Source organism: Melozone crissalis, unplaced genomic scaffold (genome assembly GCF_028551555.1).
Source record: "Melozone crissalis strain CALT ecotype California unplaced genomic scaffold, PUWL_Pcris_2 ptg000006l_1, whole genome shotgun sequence".
NCBI lineage: Eukaryota > Metazoa > Chordata > Aves > Passeriformes > Passerellidae > Melozone > Melozone crissalis.
In genome coordinates, this window is record NW_026535784.1 from 1,467,613 (window position 1) to 1,481,156 (window position 13,544).

The 13,544-nt window shown below is 56.1% G+C and overlaps 1 protein-coding gene across 2 annotated transcripts in view; it reads left to right on the forward strand.

The window, feature by feature from the left end:
• Nucleotides 1-972: 972 nt before the first annotated feature.
• Nucleotides 973-13,544, forward strand: part of LOC128948570 (GDNF family receptor alpha-4) — a 72,327-nt gene continuing 59,755 nt past the window's right edge. The window contains exon 1 of one of the 2 annotated variants that reach the window (XM_054293341.1): nt 973-1,032. In XM_054293341.1, coding sequence (XP_054149316.1) covers nt 993-1,032 — 40 coding nt within the window. In that variant the 5' untranslated portion in view covers nt 973-992. The remainder of the gene's footprint in view (nt 1,033-13,544) is intronic. The other variant, XM_054293333.1, reaches the window with a different exon arrangement.

Below are 13,544 nucleotides of genomic sequence, written 5' to 3' on the forward strand. Positions count from 1 at the left end.
CCGTGGCCGGGAGGGGGGCAGGACATGGCCCGAGCACTTAGGGCAGTGTCACTGCCAACAACAGTCGGGAGCAGGACACATCTCCAAGGCGATGAGGCCGGTGCTTCCATCCCAACGGGAGGGCTGGGAGGAGGGGAGAGGCGCCGGGACCCTCCGGGAGGGCAGCGGGGAGGCAGAAGGCAGCCCGGGGCTTGCAGGGTGGAAGGGCCATGCCCAAGGCACGGGTGCAGGAGATGAGAGAGAGAACCCCCGCCCGGGGCCGGGATGCGGGGCCAGGGAGGAGGAGGAGGAGCAGGAGGAGCGGGGGCCGGGATGCGGGGCCGGAGAGGAGGAGGAGGAGGAAGAGCGGGGCTGGGATGCGGGGCCGGGATGCGGGGCTGAGGAGGAGCGGGAGCCGGGATGCGGGGCCGGAGAGGAGGAGGAGGAGCGGGGGCCAGGATGCGGGGCCGGGATGCGGGGCTGAGGAGGAGGAGGAGGAGCAGGAGGAGCGGGGGCCGGGCCCCAAGCCCCTCCCCAGGGCCGCGGCGGGCGGGGGCGGCCCGGGGAAGGCGGCGAGGCTGCCCCGGTGCTCGGGCACGGGGAGCTGCGCCCGCCGCGAGTTCCGTGCTGAGACAGGAGGAGAAAACAAAACAGAAAAACACACCACAAGGGAAAAAAACCCAAACAAAAACAAACAAAGGAAAAAATCCCAATAAGAAGCAAGGACAATTAACTAATCCACACGCACAGAGTCAGTGCGGCCATCCCGGAGCGGCCCCTCGGCGGAGCATGGCGCGGGGGGCGGCGGGCAGCCCGGAGCGGGGCCCGGCGCGGCTGCGGGCATGACCCGGGCCCGGAGCGGGGCACAGCTCGGGCCGGGGGGGCCGGGCCGGGCCGCGGGGCCGCCCCCCTCCCTCCGCCCTGCCCAGCCCTCCGCGCATCCTCCGGCACCGCCGAGCCGCGCCGAGCCGCGCCGGGCCGGGCCGGGGCTCCGAGCCGAGCCCAGCGGGACGATGAGGGGCATCCCCTGCTTCTGCACCCTGATCCTCCTGGGTGAGTAGCGCGGCGCGGCCAGCGGGGCACAACTTTCTGCCGGGCTCGCTCGGGGGGCATCGCGGGCACCCCCGGGCAGGGGCTCCGCTCCGCAGCGCTCCGGGAGCGGCGGTGAGCGCGGCTGGCACCCCCGAGGCCGGGCTGGATGGGCTTGGAACCTCCCTGGCTCGAGGAAGGTGTCGCTGCCCGAGGCAGGAGGGTCGGAACGAGGTGCTCGGGAAGGTCCTTTCCAGCCCGAACCATTCCGCGACTCCGTGCTCATCCATCGGCTTTGCCTCCTGTGCTCTGGAGCCGAGCTGGGCTCGCTGCTGTGCTTTCGGATGGTCCTGCTGCTGCGGAGATGCCCAGATGTGCCCCGCGCATTGAGCACTTCTCGGGCACAGGGCTCGTAGGGGCTGTGCTGCGAGGGGAGGCAGGTTCTGCACGGCCGGGAATGCCCCGGTGTGCCGGGCTTTGGGGCACGGTGTGCGGGGTGGCAGCCTCGGCTCTGTCCCCGCTCTGTCCCCGCTCTGTCACAACCCGAGCGAGCTGCCGGGCTGCGCTCGGGGTCTGCGCTGCGATTCCCTCACACCCCCCGATCCCTGCTCAGCGCTTTGTTCCTGCACCGAGAGCAGGGATGAGCGCCCCAGATGTCCCCCCACCCCTGTGGCAGCCCCCGTCCCCTGGCGTGGCGGGGAGCCGCTGTGCCCGAGTGCGCGGGGATGTGGCTGCGGCTCCCGTGCTTTGAGCATCCCGCTCGCATCCTCCCTCCCTCCGCTCGGCCCGGAGCGGCCGCGTCTCCTGCGCGATTCCCGGGGCTCCCGCGGCCCTGGAGGAAGGGAACGGGGGTGAGGGGGCTGCAGCCTCCGGCAGCGGCTGGGGATGCCCCGGTGCCACCGCGGCTCCTCCCCTTGGGGCATTCTGTCCCCTCCCTGTGCTCCGATGAGGCACCAAAGTCAACATTGAGCCCGTGCTTAAATAGAGCAGGAAGGGCTGTGGGGAGGCTGGGAATGGGATGTGCCCGTTCTCTTTGGGTGCCGCTGCAGGAGGAAAAGGTCTTGGGGTGACTGCGAGTGGCTGGGACATCGTGGGGCGCCCGGCGCTAGGTCCCGCTGGAGCCCCGCTCCTGGGGAAAACCGAGCTCCGGGCAGGACACAGAGCTCCTGACAGGACCGAGCTTTGGGCAGGACCGAGCTCCTGGGGAGAACGAAACCCCTGGACAGGTCAGAGAGCTCCTGACCGGACCGAGCTCCTGGTGAGAACTGAGCTCCCGGGCAGGACCGAACCCCTGGGCAGGATGGAGCCCTTGGCAGGACACAGAGCTCCTGAGGAGAACCGAACCCCTGGGCACGACCGAGCTCTTGGGGAGAACCGAGCTCCTGGACAGGACAGAGAGCTCCTGACAGGACCGAGCTCCAGGGGAGAACCGAGCCCCTGGCAGAACTGAACCCCTGGGCAGGACCGAGCTTTGGGCAGGACCGAGCTCCGGGCAGGACCGAGCTTTGGGCAGGACCGAGCTTTGGGCAGGACCGAGCTCCGGGCAGGACCGAGCTTTGGGCAGGACCGAGCTTTGGGCAGGACCGAGCTCCGGGCAGGACCGAGCTTTGGGCAGCACCGAGCTTTGGGCAGCACCGAGCGGGTTCTCCCGCGGCGGGTTGGCTCTGCCGGAGCTCCAGGTGACTCCCCGTGCCGGCTCTCCCTGTCACTAGATGTCAGCAGCAGCAACCCTTCCAGGTCCCAGAGGTGGGGATGGGGGCAGATCCGACCCCTCAGGAGGGCCCGGCCGTGTTCAGCAGGGCCCGCTTGACTCCGGGGCTGGGAGTGCCCGGGAGCACGGCACGGCACGGCCGGGATAGCCGCTCCTCCGTCCCGGGACAGGGCTGCGCCCGGGCTGGGTGGGCTCAGCCTCCCCCAGGGCTGCAGCTTTTCCCTCGGGCTCTCGAGGCTCGGGTGCGAGTCCCGGCCTCGGCAGGATCCGTTTTCCAAGCGGCTCGGATTGGCTCCCTCATTGATTGACTGCCCGATTGACTGGCTGGTGGGCTGATCGATTCCTCTAGAGAAAGTGAGCTTAGGGAAAAAAGCAAATGGCCAGTGCCATTGCCGGCAGTGCCGTTGGGAATAGGGGACAGGTGTTAGGGACACACTTGTCACCTCTGCTCCACGCCAGAGCAAAGCCATCAGCTGCTGTTCACCCTTTGCCCTGCTGGTCCTGGGGGACATTTTCACGCCTGCAGGCACAGCACCACCCCAGCAGATGCTCCTGGACACCTTCAGCCTTTTCCCTGGGTATTTTTGGGATGTTTGTGTTGTGGATGGACATGGAGATGTGCCTGGGATCCCGTGCAGGGACGCAGGGTGCAGGGCTGGAGAGGGCAGGCACGAGCCTGGCAATTCCCAGCTTTATCCCAGTGGGCTGCTGTGCGAGCTCCTCACTTGTGGTGAGTTCCCTGTGGCATTTTTGGGATGACTCTGGCTGCAGGAGGCAGTTCTTGGTGAGATTGGGGCTCTCCTGATGGCAGTGTCACCATCGGGCAGCATGGATGGAGATCCCAGCTTCCTGCTGGCACAAGCACACAGGGCGGATCGGAGCAGGCAGCTTGCAGAACTGAGTTGTGTTTTTATTATCCTCAGCTGCTCTTCAGCCAGATCAGCTCCCTGAGCTGTCCCCCACCAGCCACACTGATGTGAGGACAGAGCAGGAGCACAGTGCCACCCCTGAGGACAAGGGACGTGGCTTTGGGCAAGCTCATGTCCCCTGGTATTTACCCTAGCAGGAATCCCACTCACGGGGCTGTGCTGAGGCTTTCAGGAAGACCTTATGGAAAATCAGGGCTCCAGGAGGCACTGACAGAGTTACATATAGAGAGTGTAATTAATTTGACAAGGACACTGGGCTACACCTGTGAGCAGCCTGAGCAGCACAGCACCTGAGCAGCACAGATCCCATCAAACACTTGCAGGGTTCCTGAGTTTGCCATGGGCTCCTCACAGATCCCATCAAACACTTGCAGGGTTCCTGGGTTTGGCACAGGCTCTGCACAGATCCCATCAAACACTTGCAGGGTTCCTGGCCTGGGTTTGGCACAGGCTCCTCACAGATCCCATCAGACACGAGATCCTCTGGCCAATTTTCACTTGGTTTGGGAACTCAGATCCTTGGGGAAAACAGAAAAAAAATCTTTTGAAAACTGCATCTGTGTGTGTGAGAGAGGGAAACACTCCTTAAATGAGTGGCTTTGTCAGTTCTGATGGGAGCAATCCAATTTTTGCATCAACAGGAATGTGATATTTGTGTCTGTCCGTGTTGGTGCAGAGGAGAAATAAAACTTCTCCCTCAACGGGCTGCCCACTAATGCTGTGCAGATTGCTCTGCAAGGACCTTACCACACTCAGAAAATATTTTTTCCAGAGCTCTGGAGCCTTAAATAGCAATTATTGCTGGGTAAAAATTAGTACTACTTAAGGCTAATAATTAGTACAAATTACTGTGAATAGCATTTTATTTTGCTTTTGGAGACAGAAATGTCTTCCCTGCTCTCCCAGCAATTTTCACAGATGATTTCTATTGTGCCTGAAATTCCCTTCACCATTTTCACACAAGACTTGTTCATTTTTATAACTTTCCACTTGGTCATTTTAAAACATGACTTCTAATGTCTCTAAAGTTTGCCACCTTTTGATAAAAATACCCTGCTTCCAAGATATTAATGATTTCTTTTTCCCTCTAGTGGACTTTATATTCCTTTTGCCTTCCCTAAAAAATATATAAATGACCTCTTTCTTCTCAACCCAAAAGTGAGAGAGGACAAATTGAAAGGTAGTTCTCCTGCTAGAAGAATTTTTTTCAGAAGAACACATTTCACTGAAAAAATAAAAAGGAACAGAACTATGGCAAGCTTGTTCCTGTCAATCTTCAGTTCAGAACAGCTCCCTTGTTTCAAAAGCCTCTGTCAGAATCCCCTGTGGTAGCAGTGGAACAGAGCCCCTCCTGGCAGTGCCTGGGCTGAGAGGGGAGGGCTGGCAGAGTTCACCCACCTGCACTCCCTGCTCCCCCCTTGGTCCATCCCTGCTGGGCTCTGCACTCCTGGGAAAGCAGCCTGGAACCAGGGATGGGTGAGGGGGGGAGCCTGAGGAGCTGGTGGGAGCTGGAACCAGGGATGGGTGAGAGGGTGTCTTGGTCTGGAAAGACAGGAGTCTGCTAAGGAAGGCAGGATCCTCCCCTGAAATGGAGAATGTGAACCCTCCCCACCCCTCGGAATCGCTATAAATTTTAAATTAAGGGGCTCTCAGGCAAAAAATATGGGAGCAGGAAATAACAGTTCTTTAATAGGGAAAGGAAAAACATAAAAGGATAAAATAAACAATGCTGTACACTAGAACAACACTGACAGAGTCAGAACCCAACCTGACACCCTGTGGGTCAGGGTGTTGGTGGCAGTCCCAATTGGAATTGTGGCTGCAGCCCTCCTGCAGTGTCAGGGGTGGTTCTGTTGGAGCAAGGGGGTGCTGTAGAGAAGGATGTATTCTTCCTCTGAAGATCCAGTGGAAGGACAGGCAGCTGCTGTTCCTCTGGGGAATCCCGTGGAGAAGCCGTGCTGGTGTCTCGAAAACCTCTGGATTATATCTGGGTAGGAATGCTTGGCTCCTCCCTCTGGGCTCACATCTCCCAATGGGATGCTGTAGTTCTTATCAGCCATGCAGTGACATTCAATAGCTGTTATCAGCAATGTCCCCTCCCAAGGGAGGTGTGAATGTGGTCACTCAAAGGCAAATTGCCCACTCAACAAAGGTAATCTGCCATACAGATGGTGATTGAAAACAACTTGCATTGCAATCTTCAACAGAGGGAGAGCCTGAGGAGCTGGGTGGGAGGTGGCAACAGGGATGGTGATTCCTCCTGCAGGTGGACAGGGACAGCCTGTGTGTCTGGGCAGGGGTGTGGGGCTGCCTCACACAGGACAAGGAGGGTTTCCAGAGGGGAAGCCACCATCCATCATGGGCAAGGAGGAGCTGGGAGTGCCACAAGGAAGGAAAATGAGTCTGCAGGAAGGTCACATCACACTGAAATCACCTGTGAGTCATCCAGGACCTGGGGCTGGTACCACAGCTGGCTCTAGCTGAGCTGCAGTGAGTTTGGTGGGCACTGAGAGAGGTTGTGTGTGATGGTGTTCGGAGGGGTCTCAGGTTGAGGGAAGAGATGAGGATCTGACTCCATGTTTCAGAAGGCTGATTTATTATTTTATGATATATATTACATTAAAACTATACTAAAAGAATAGAAGAAAGGATTTCATCAGAAGGCTAGCTAAGAATAGAAAAAGAAGGAATGATAACAAAGGTTTGTGTCTCAGACAGAGAGTCTGAGCCAGCTGACTGTGATTGGCCATTAATTACAAATAACCACATGAGACCAATCACAGATGCACCTGTTGCATTCCACAGCAGCAGATAATCAATGTTTACATTTTGTTCCTGAGGCCTCTCAGGTTCTCAGGAGGAAAAATCCTAAGGAAAGGATTTTCCAGAAAAGATGTCTGCGACAGTTGTGGTCCTCGTGGACATTGCCAGGCATCTCCTGCATCTCACCAGAGAGTGATGGAGGCCCCACCTCTGGAAGCACCCAGGCTGAGGCTGGATGGGGCTGTGAGCAACCTGCTCTGGTGGAAGATGTCTCTGCTCTTGGGAAGTTCCTTTCAACTCCAACCAGTCTGTGGCTGGGATTTTTGATTAAATGAACTTTCAAAGGTCCCTTCCAACCCAAACTGCTCTGTGACTCTGTGGTGAGCTGGTGTCCCAGCTGCAGATCTCCTTGGGCCCCTTCAGCCCCCCAGCAATGGCACATCTGTCCCTGCCCTGGGGGAACAGGGATCCTGCTCACCCACATCTGTGCTGTCCCCAGAGCCTGCCATGGCCTGTGCTCTGCCCCCTGGCAGGAGCTGCTGGGGCTCTGGGCTGTGGCTGCAGCAGGAGCTGGAAGGGATGGATGGCCCCAGAGACACGGAACAAACCCCACTGCCCCAGAGTCCTCATGGGGAAAAGCCCTTCCCTGTGTCATGCTGTGTTAGATGAATATTCTCCAGCTCAGAACTGCTCTGGCCATGTCCTGTCACTCTCAAGTCTCATCTCCCTTCATGTGAATCCATCTCCTTCCTCCAAGGTGTCCCCTCCAAGCTCAGGGGGCCCTTGTGGCTCTGCACAGCTCCTGCCAGGAGGGCACAGCCGGGGGGATTTGGGATCTTATCCCAGGGAACAGGGACAGGAGCAGAGGGAACGGCCTCAGGGGAGCTCAGGGTGGGCACTGGGGACATTCCTCATGGAAAAGGCAGGGGTGGTGTCCCCATCCCTGGGGGATTTCACAGCTGTGTTGATGTGGCACTTGGGGACACGGGCAGTGGTGGCCCTGGCAGTGCTGGGGAATGGTTGGACTCTGTGCTCTCTTCCAATTCAGAGGGCTTTTCCAATTTAAATTATTCTGGGACTCTATTTTTCTCTTTTTATGCAAATCCATCTGGAAAGCAGTTTGCATGAAAGCTGCAGTGAGAGCAGTTGTGCTGTGGCTCTGATTTACGGAATCCAAGTAGCAGAGCCTGTCTGTGGTACCTGTCCCCACCGAGCAGAGTTATTGCAGCACTCCCCCTGTGCTGGTGACATATGGCTCCAGGGCTGCTCTGACACACAAGTGCAGCCAGCTGGCTTTGGAGGGGAAGGGAATGGCACAGATTTCTGGTGCTTCTTCCAAAAGGAGGATCAAATTGCTCATCTTTCAAACACCTCCGGGCTCAGCAATCTCTTTGTTGCCCCAAGGGGGTGGCAGTGCACTTTGGGATGGGAGCGTAACCAGCTCCAGGTGCTGAGGGCTGTGAGTTAAGCCTTGAGAGGCTGCTGGGTGTTCCCTCCTCGCCTCCTGTTACTGGTACAATGAAAAGGAGGCAGGCACACAGTTTGGGTCAGGCCCACCTGCAGTGCTGCTGGCTGAGCTGCAGGGCTGTCTCACCCTGCTCAGGGGGTCAGCTCTGCTGTGCCTGCAGGGACTGGGCTGCCCTGGCTGCAGGAGGGCTGGACGTGCCCAAGGAAGGGTTCAGCTCCAGACTGGAGCAGCTCAGGGAGCCCCTGCATAGTCTGAGGGCTCTGGAGCCTCAGAGCTGAGCTGGACCCAGCCAGTGCCCAGGACAGGTCCTGAGAGAGCTCCAGGGTGCCTAAAGAGGTGCTGGAGTGAACTCCATCTCTGCAAAATAATCAGGCTTTGCTTTCAGCTGTGCATCAAATGAGGCTGGCTGGTGCCTCCTGGGAAATCCCATCCTCCTCGATTAATCAGAGCAAAGGAAACACAGGGCAGCCACAGCCTCGTGGGGAGGGAGCCTTCACTTGGAACGTGGCTGTGAATTCTTGTTTTGAGCAAACACCGTGTCTGGGCCACCACTCTGCAGAGTTCATGTGGTCCTGTCCGTGAGAATTTTACATAAACAGTCAAATCAATCATAAAGGGGTTTGAATTTCTCAATTCATCTTCTTGTACTGTTGCAGCCTTTATTGAACGCTTTGCTCCTTTTTTTTCCCTCCTGCTGCCCAAACTGGACCCCCCTAAATGTCACCTCCACCTTATTAACTGTTGCAGCCTTTATTGAACACTGTGTTTGTTTCCTCTTGCTGCTCTAATTGAATCCCCCAAAGCCATCACCTGCACCATGGTGACAACTGGAATGTCTTTCTGTCCCTTGCTCAGCCCAGGGGAAGGTGTCCCTGCCTGTGGCAGGGGTGGAACAGGATGAGCTTTGAGGTTCCTTCCAGACCAAAGCATCTCAGGGTTCCACGGCTGAGTGCTCTGCATCCCCATCAGGATGAGCTTTCAAGTTCCTTCCAGACCAAACCATCCCACAGTTCAAAATGGCTGAGTGCTCTGCATCCCCATCAGGATGAGCTTTGAGGTCCCTTCCAGACCAAACCATCCCAGGGTTCCAAGGCTGAGTGCTCTGCATCCCCATCCCTGCACTCCAACTCCAAAGGGCTGGCTGTAGATGCAATGGTTTGTCCTGCAGCCAACCCACCTGCCCTTCCTCAGAGCTGCTCCAGTGAGGAAACCCAGGAGGAGGCTCACAGCTCACCTGTGTGTGACTTTGGGTGAACAGCTTTTGGATCAGAGTACCTGTTCCCTGTGCTGTCCCTTCCCTGTGTGTGCAGAGCAATAATCTGCCCGTGCCAGCTGCCCAGGGGGCTCAGCTGTGCTGCCCCAGCCCCTGCAGCCTGCAGGGAGGCAGTAGCTGGCTCTGCAGGGCTCTGCAGCTTCCCTTGGATGCTGCTGGGAGCAGCACAGGGCACCTTAAAGGGCTCTCACAGGGCTGGGGGGGACAGAAGCCCCTGGAACCCTCTGTGAGGAGGGCTGCAGGTGAGAACATGGTGTTGATGTTGGTGAGTGGGCAGGAGAGCAGCCCTGCATGCTGAATCCCCAGAGGAGGGGACATGGTGCTGGTGTGTGTGATGGGGAGGAGAGCAGCCCTGCATGCTGAATTCTGGAGGTTTGGAAGAGCCAAAGGAGGGGACATGGTGTTGGTGTGTGTGAGTGGGCAGGAGAGCAGCCCTGCATGCTGAATCCTGGGGTTGGGAAGAGCCCAAGGCATTGAGCTGTTTGTGTGAGCCCTGGGTGAGCTGGGTGTGCTGAAGTGTCTCCTGCTGCTGAGGAGTTCACTCCTCCTTGCAAGGTTAGTTGATTTGACACGAGTTACAGCAATTTCACGGTACATTTTTCCCTCCTTCCAAGACATTTGTCTTGTTTCTTCCTCTTGGTAAGCGAAAATAACCAGTAGGCTGCTTGAGAGACAAAGTGCTCACCTTGGGCTGCTGTCACAGGAGACACAAAAACCCCTGGGGGAGCACAGACCTTTCCTTCAGTGTGGGAGGTGCTGGGGGTTTGTGGTGCTCAGAGCCTGGAAAAACCCCCAAGGTAACAGAGGAGACAGAGGTGTGTGCACAGGGGGCTGGGATGAGGAGGAGCTCCAGCTGTGGGTGAGCAATGCAGTGCCTTCAGAACAGACCATGCTGGGGCTCTGACACCTCACCCTGAGCGCCCCAAATTCAGGCAACACCGTGGGCTCACACGTTCTGTCTGCTGCCTGGCAGGGAACTGCTGCAGGAAAACTGAAATGTTGCACTCTGTGATCCCAGAGGTATTTCCTAACCTAAAAGGTGCTGTGGTTCTGTTAATAAAAGCTTGGATTTCAAACTATCTGAAGGGAGAAGAACCAGTTTGCCCTTAGAGGGCTGATGGGGTCACTGGAGGACTTGTCAGGCTTTGGAGAATCAGCAAACCCTAAACCAAAGTGCTGCCATGGGGAACTCCCCAAAAGTGCCTGGGGGCCCCATCCCCTGGGAACATGCTGATTTTCCCTATCCAGTCAGAAATCTTGTCTCTTTTTTGTGATGTTGAAAGGAAATGTCCTGAGGTGAGGAACCTCCTGTAGGACACAGCTTTGGAGGCTCTCCTGCTGTTTGGGAACTTTGCTGAACGTTCACTACAGGAGTTGTCTGTCAGGGCCAGAGGATTTGGGAAGGGAACAGTGGGAAGGTTCTGAGCAGATTCTGCTCTGGAAGTGGGATGAGGAGGAGAAGAGGCTCCTGAGGTGTCAGACAGGAGGTGCAGAGGGAGCTTCCCATGGTGACAGGAATTCACAGGTGTTGGGGAAGATGAAACAGGAAAGCCTCACAAATATGATTGTCTGGCAAAAGAATTTGAGAATATGGAAACTATAAGTGAGATTGAAATGAAAGCAAGCTTTGAGATCCCTCAGTTACTGAACAACTGGAAAACAATGGCATGGCCAGCTGAAGGTGATCCCCTTTAGATGGAACAACACCCTCTGCTTGCAGACAGGTCCCAGGGTCAGAGCAGACCCTACAGCTTGGCAGAATGGGTCCAAAGAGGAGTTTTTAGGGTTTAAAATGTAACACAGTATGGTAATGTAATGATTCTTGTAGGCTGTATGTAAATACTATAGAATTTGTATATTGTACTGGATTGGTTAGTGAGAATCAGAATATTCAACACAGAAGATGATTTATTGTATTGGAACGGGAACTTCGTTCTCTTACCCCATTTATTCTCTTACCCCTTTTACTCTCTTGCTCTTTTACTCTCTTACTCTCTCATCCTCCCTCCCCCTCTCTCCTCTCGGGTCTGCTCTGAGCTGTGTCTGGCAGCTCCCAACAGGGCCCTGCACCCAGGCCCTCTGCAATAAACCCCAAATTCCTGACCTGGCTTCAGAGATCTCTCGTCTCCGTCCGTCCCAACCGTGCTACCCCCGACGCTCTGACACACAGGAATCCAGGAGCTGGGAGAGCAGCATGCAGGATGGGGAGCTCTGAGAGCCCTGCTGGATCCAGGGAGCCCCAGGGGATGGAGTTTCCTTCTGCCAAAGGGGATGTGGCTCTCTGCAGGTGAGGAGGTGGCTCGGGGCCGTCTGGGTTGGACACATGTCCCAGGAGAAGCAGAGGTAGAGTTTCCACCTTCCTGGAACTGGTGCAGGCAATTCACCTCCCTCTCTGGTGCTGCTTCATTCCTGCTCCCCACAGACCAGCCAGGGCAGCCCCTGATGTGTGCTGGGAAGCCTGTGAGTAATTAACTACCTGACTCCAGGGCTCCAGAGCTCTAATTGAGGTCATTAGATGCTATTGCATTACCAGTAAGTTCTGATCATAATGGAAGGGCTGGAGCAAAAAACAAACTAACAAACAGGAATTTAAAAAACCCAAATAGCAAGAAGAAATGCAGTAAACTCCCCCAGAAGTGTTCAATCTGCAGGGTGAGCCTCTCCCATGGGATGAGGAATTGCAGCATCTGTCTCTGGGTCTCTCAGGTTTTGGATAATGATGCAAACTCATTGCATCCATGTGTAAAATCAGGATATTTTTAAAGCAGGGGAATTCTTGTGAGGCAGAAGCAGCAGTGTTTGACCTGGGATATTTGTGTTTGTGGCCAGCAGCAAACTCCAAGCTGGGATCAGGAACAAGGGGACTTCCAGCAGCCCCTGCCTGAGCACAGAGCCCACTGAGCCCTTCCTCAGGCAGGACCAAGGTGAAGAGTTCTGCAAAGCTTCCCCTATCCCAGGGATGCACGGGGAGCTTTAACAGCCCCTGGCACAAGGGCAGGCTGGAAAGCAGCAGCTCATTTCCCAGAAAAATATTGGGCTTTTGGTACAGTTTGACTTTCGAACAACAATGACAGATCAGGAACAGTAAAATTTGAAATAAATGATAGCAAGTGGAAAATGAAATGCTTATTAAGTATAATTCCAGGGGAAGAAAAATGAGGACTAAAATGAAGCCGCAGATGTTCCTCTTCTGTTTTATCTGCTTTTATTGAGAAAACAGTAAATGGTCTTCCCAGAGGGACCTTAGGCAGGAAGAGAAATGGAAGCTGTCTCTCACTTGTCCCATACACCAGACAGGTCCCAGAGGCTGCAGGAAATGGGTTTCACCCCACCTGGTTTTCACCTGCTCTTCTGAACTTCTCCTTTCAATTGAGAGGAGAAGCTGTCAGGCCTGGAGGGACACTGCTCCTCTCTGCATGTTGGTGTTACCCCCAAGGGCTTCAAAACCAATCCCAGTGACACTTCTGGCTCTGTCCTTGATCAGTGAGATGAACCCAGCCAAAGCCACCATGCTCTCATGGTCCTCCAAGGAGCAGCTGATGTGGAGGGAGAAGTCAAGGACCCATCATTTCAATCTATACAACCAAAGAAATGAAAGATAAAGAAAATGAGATTAAAACATTATTTAGTGTTTTGTTTTCCTACTTGCAAAGCCCAGATTTCCCCAGGAAACATATTTTTCCATGTTTAAAAGAGAAAGAAAGAAATCCAGTGAGAAACTTGTGTTTCACATTAGGGCTCTAGCCCTGATGGTGGTTGGAGCTGTGTGGAGTTGATGCCTCCTCTGGGGCTCACAGAGGCCTCCGAGAGCCCAGGAGTGTTTGGGGCCATTGGAATTGCTTGTCCCACTGTTAGAGTCCCTGAAGAGGTGATGGCCATGGCCAGCCAGTCCTGTCCTGGCCCTGCTCACAAGGCAGGGACCATCCCCAGCTGGTGAGAGGGTCTGCTCTGTTTGCAGGAAGGGAGAGTTTACCAGCCTGGCTGGGGCAGCTCTGGTCCCTGGCACCAGCACCTTGGCTTTACTGGGCTCAGTGGGCAAGGCAGGGCACTGAGACACCCTTCCCCTGCCTGCCAGGCCTGCCTGCTGCTCAGGAGCCCCCAGGTCCTGCTGGACAAACGTTGCAGCTTCATCTCCTTCAGTCCCCACATCCATCTTCCATCGCCTTTGTGCCATCCCAGCCCCACGGCAGAGCACTGGCTGTGACATGAGATGGCAGGCGATGGCACTGGCTGTGGCACAGAGCAGGGGATGGCACTGGCCGGGCACTGGCTGTGGCACAGAGCAGGGGATGGCACTGGCAGAGCCCTGGCTGTGACACAGAGCAGGGGATGGCACTGGCAGAGTACTGGCTGTGACACAGAGCAGGGGATGGCACTGGCTGTGGCACAGAG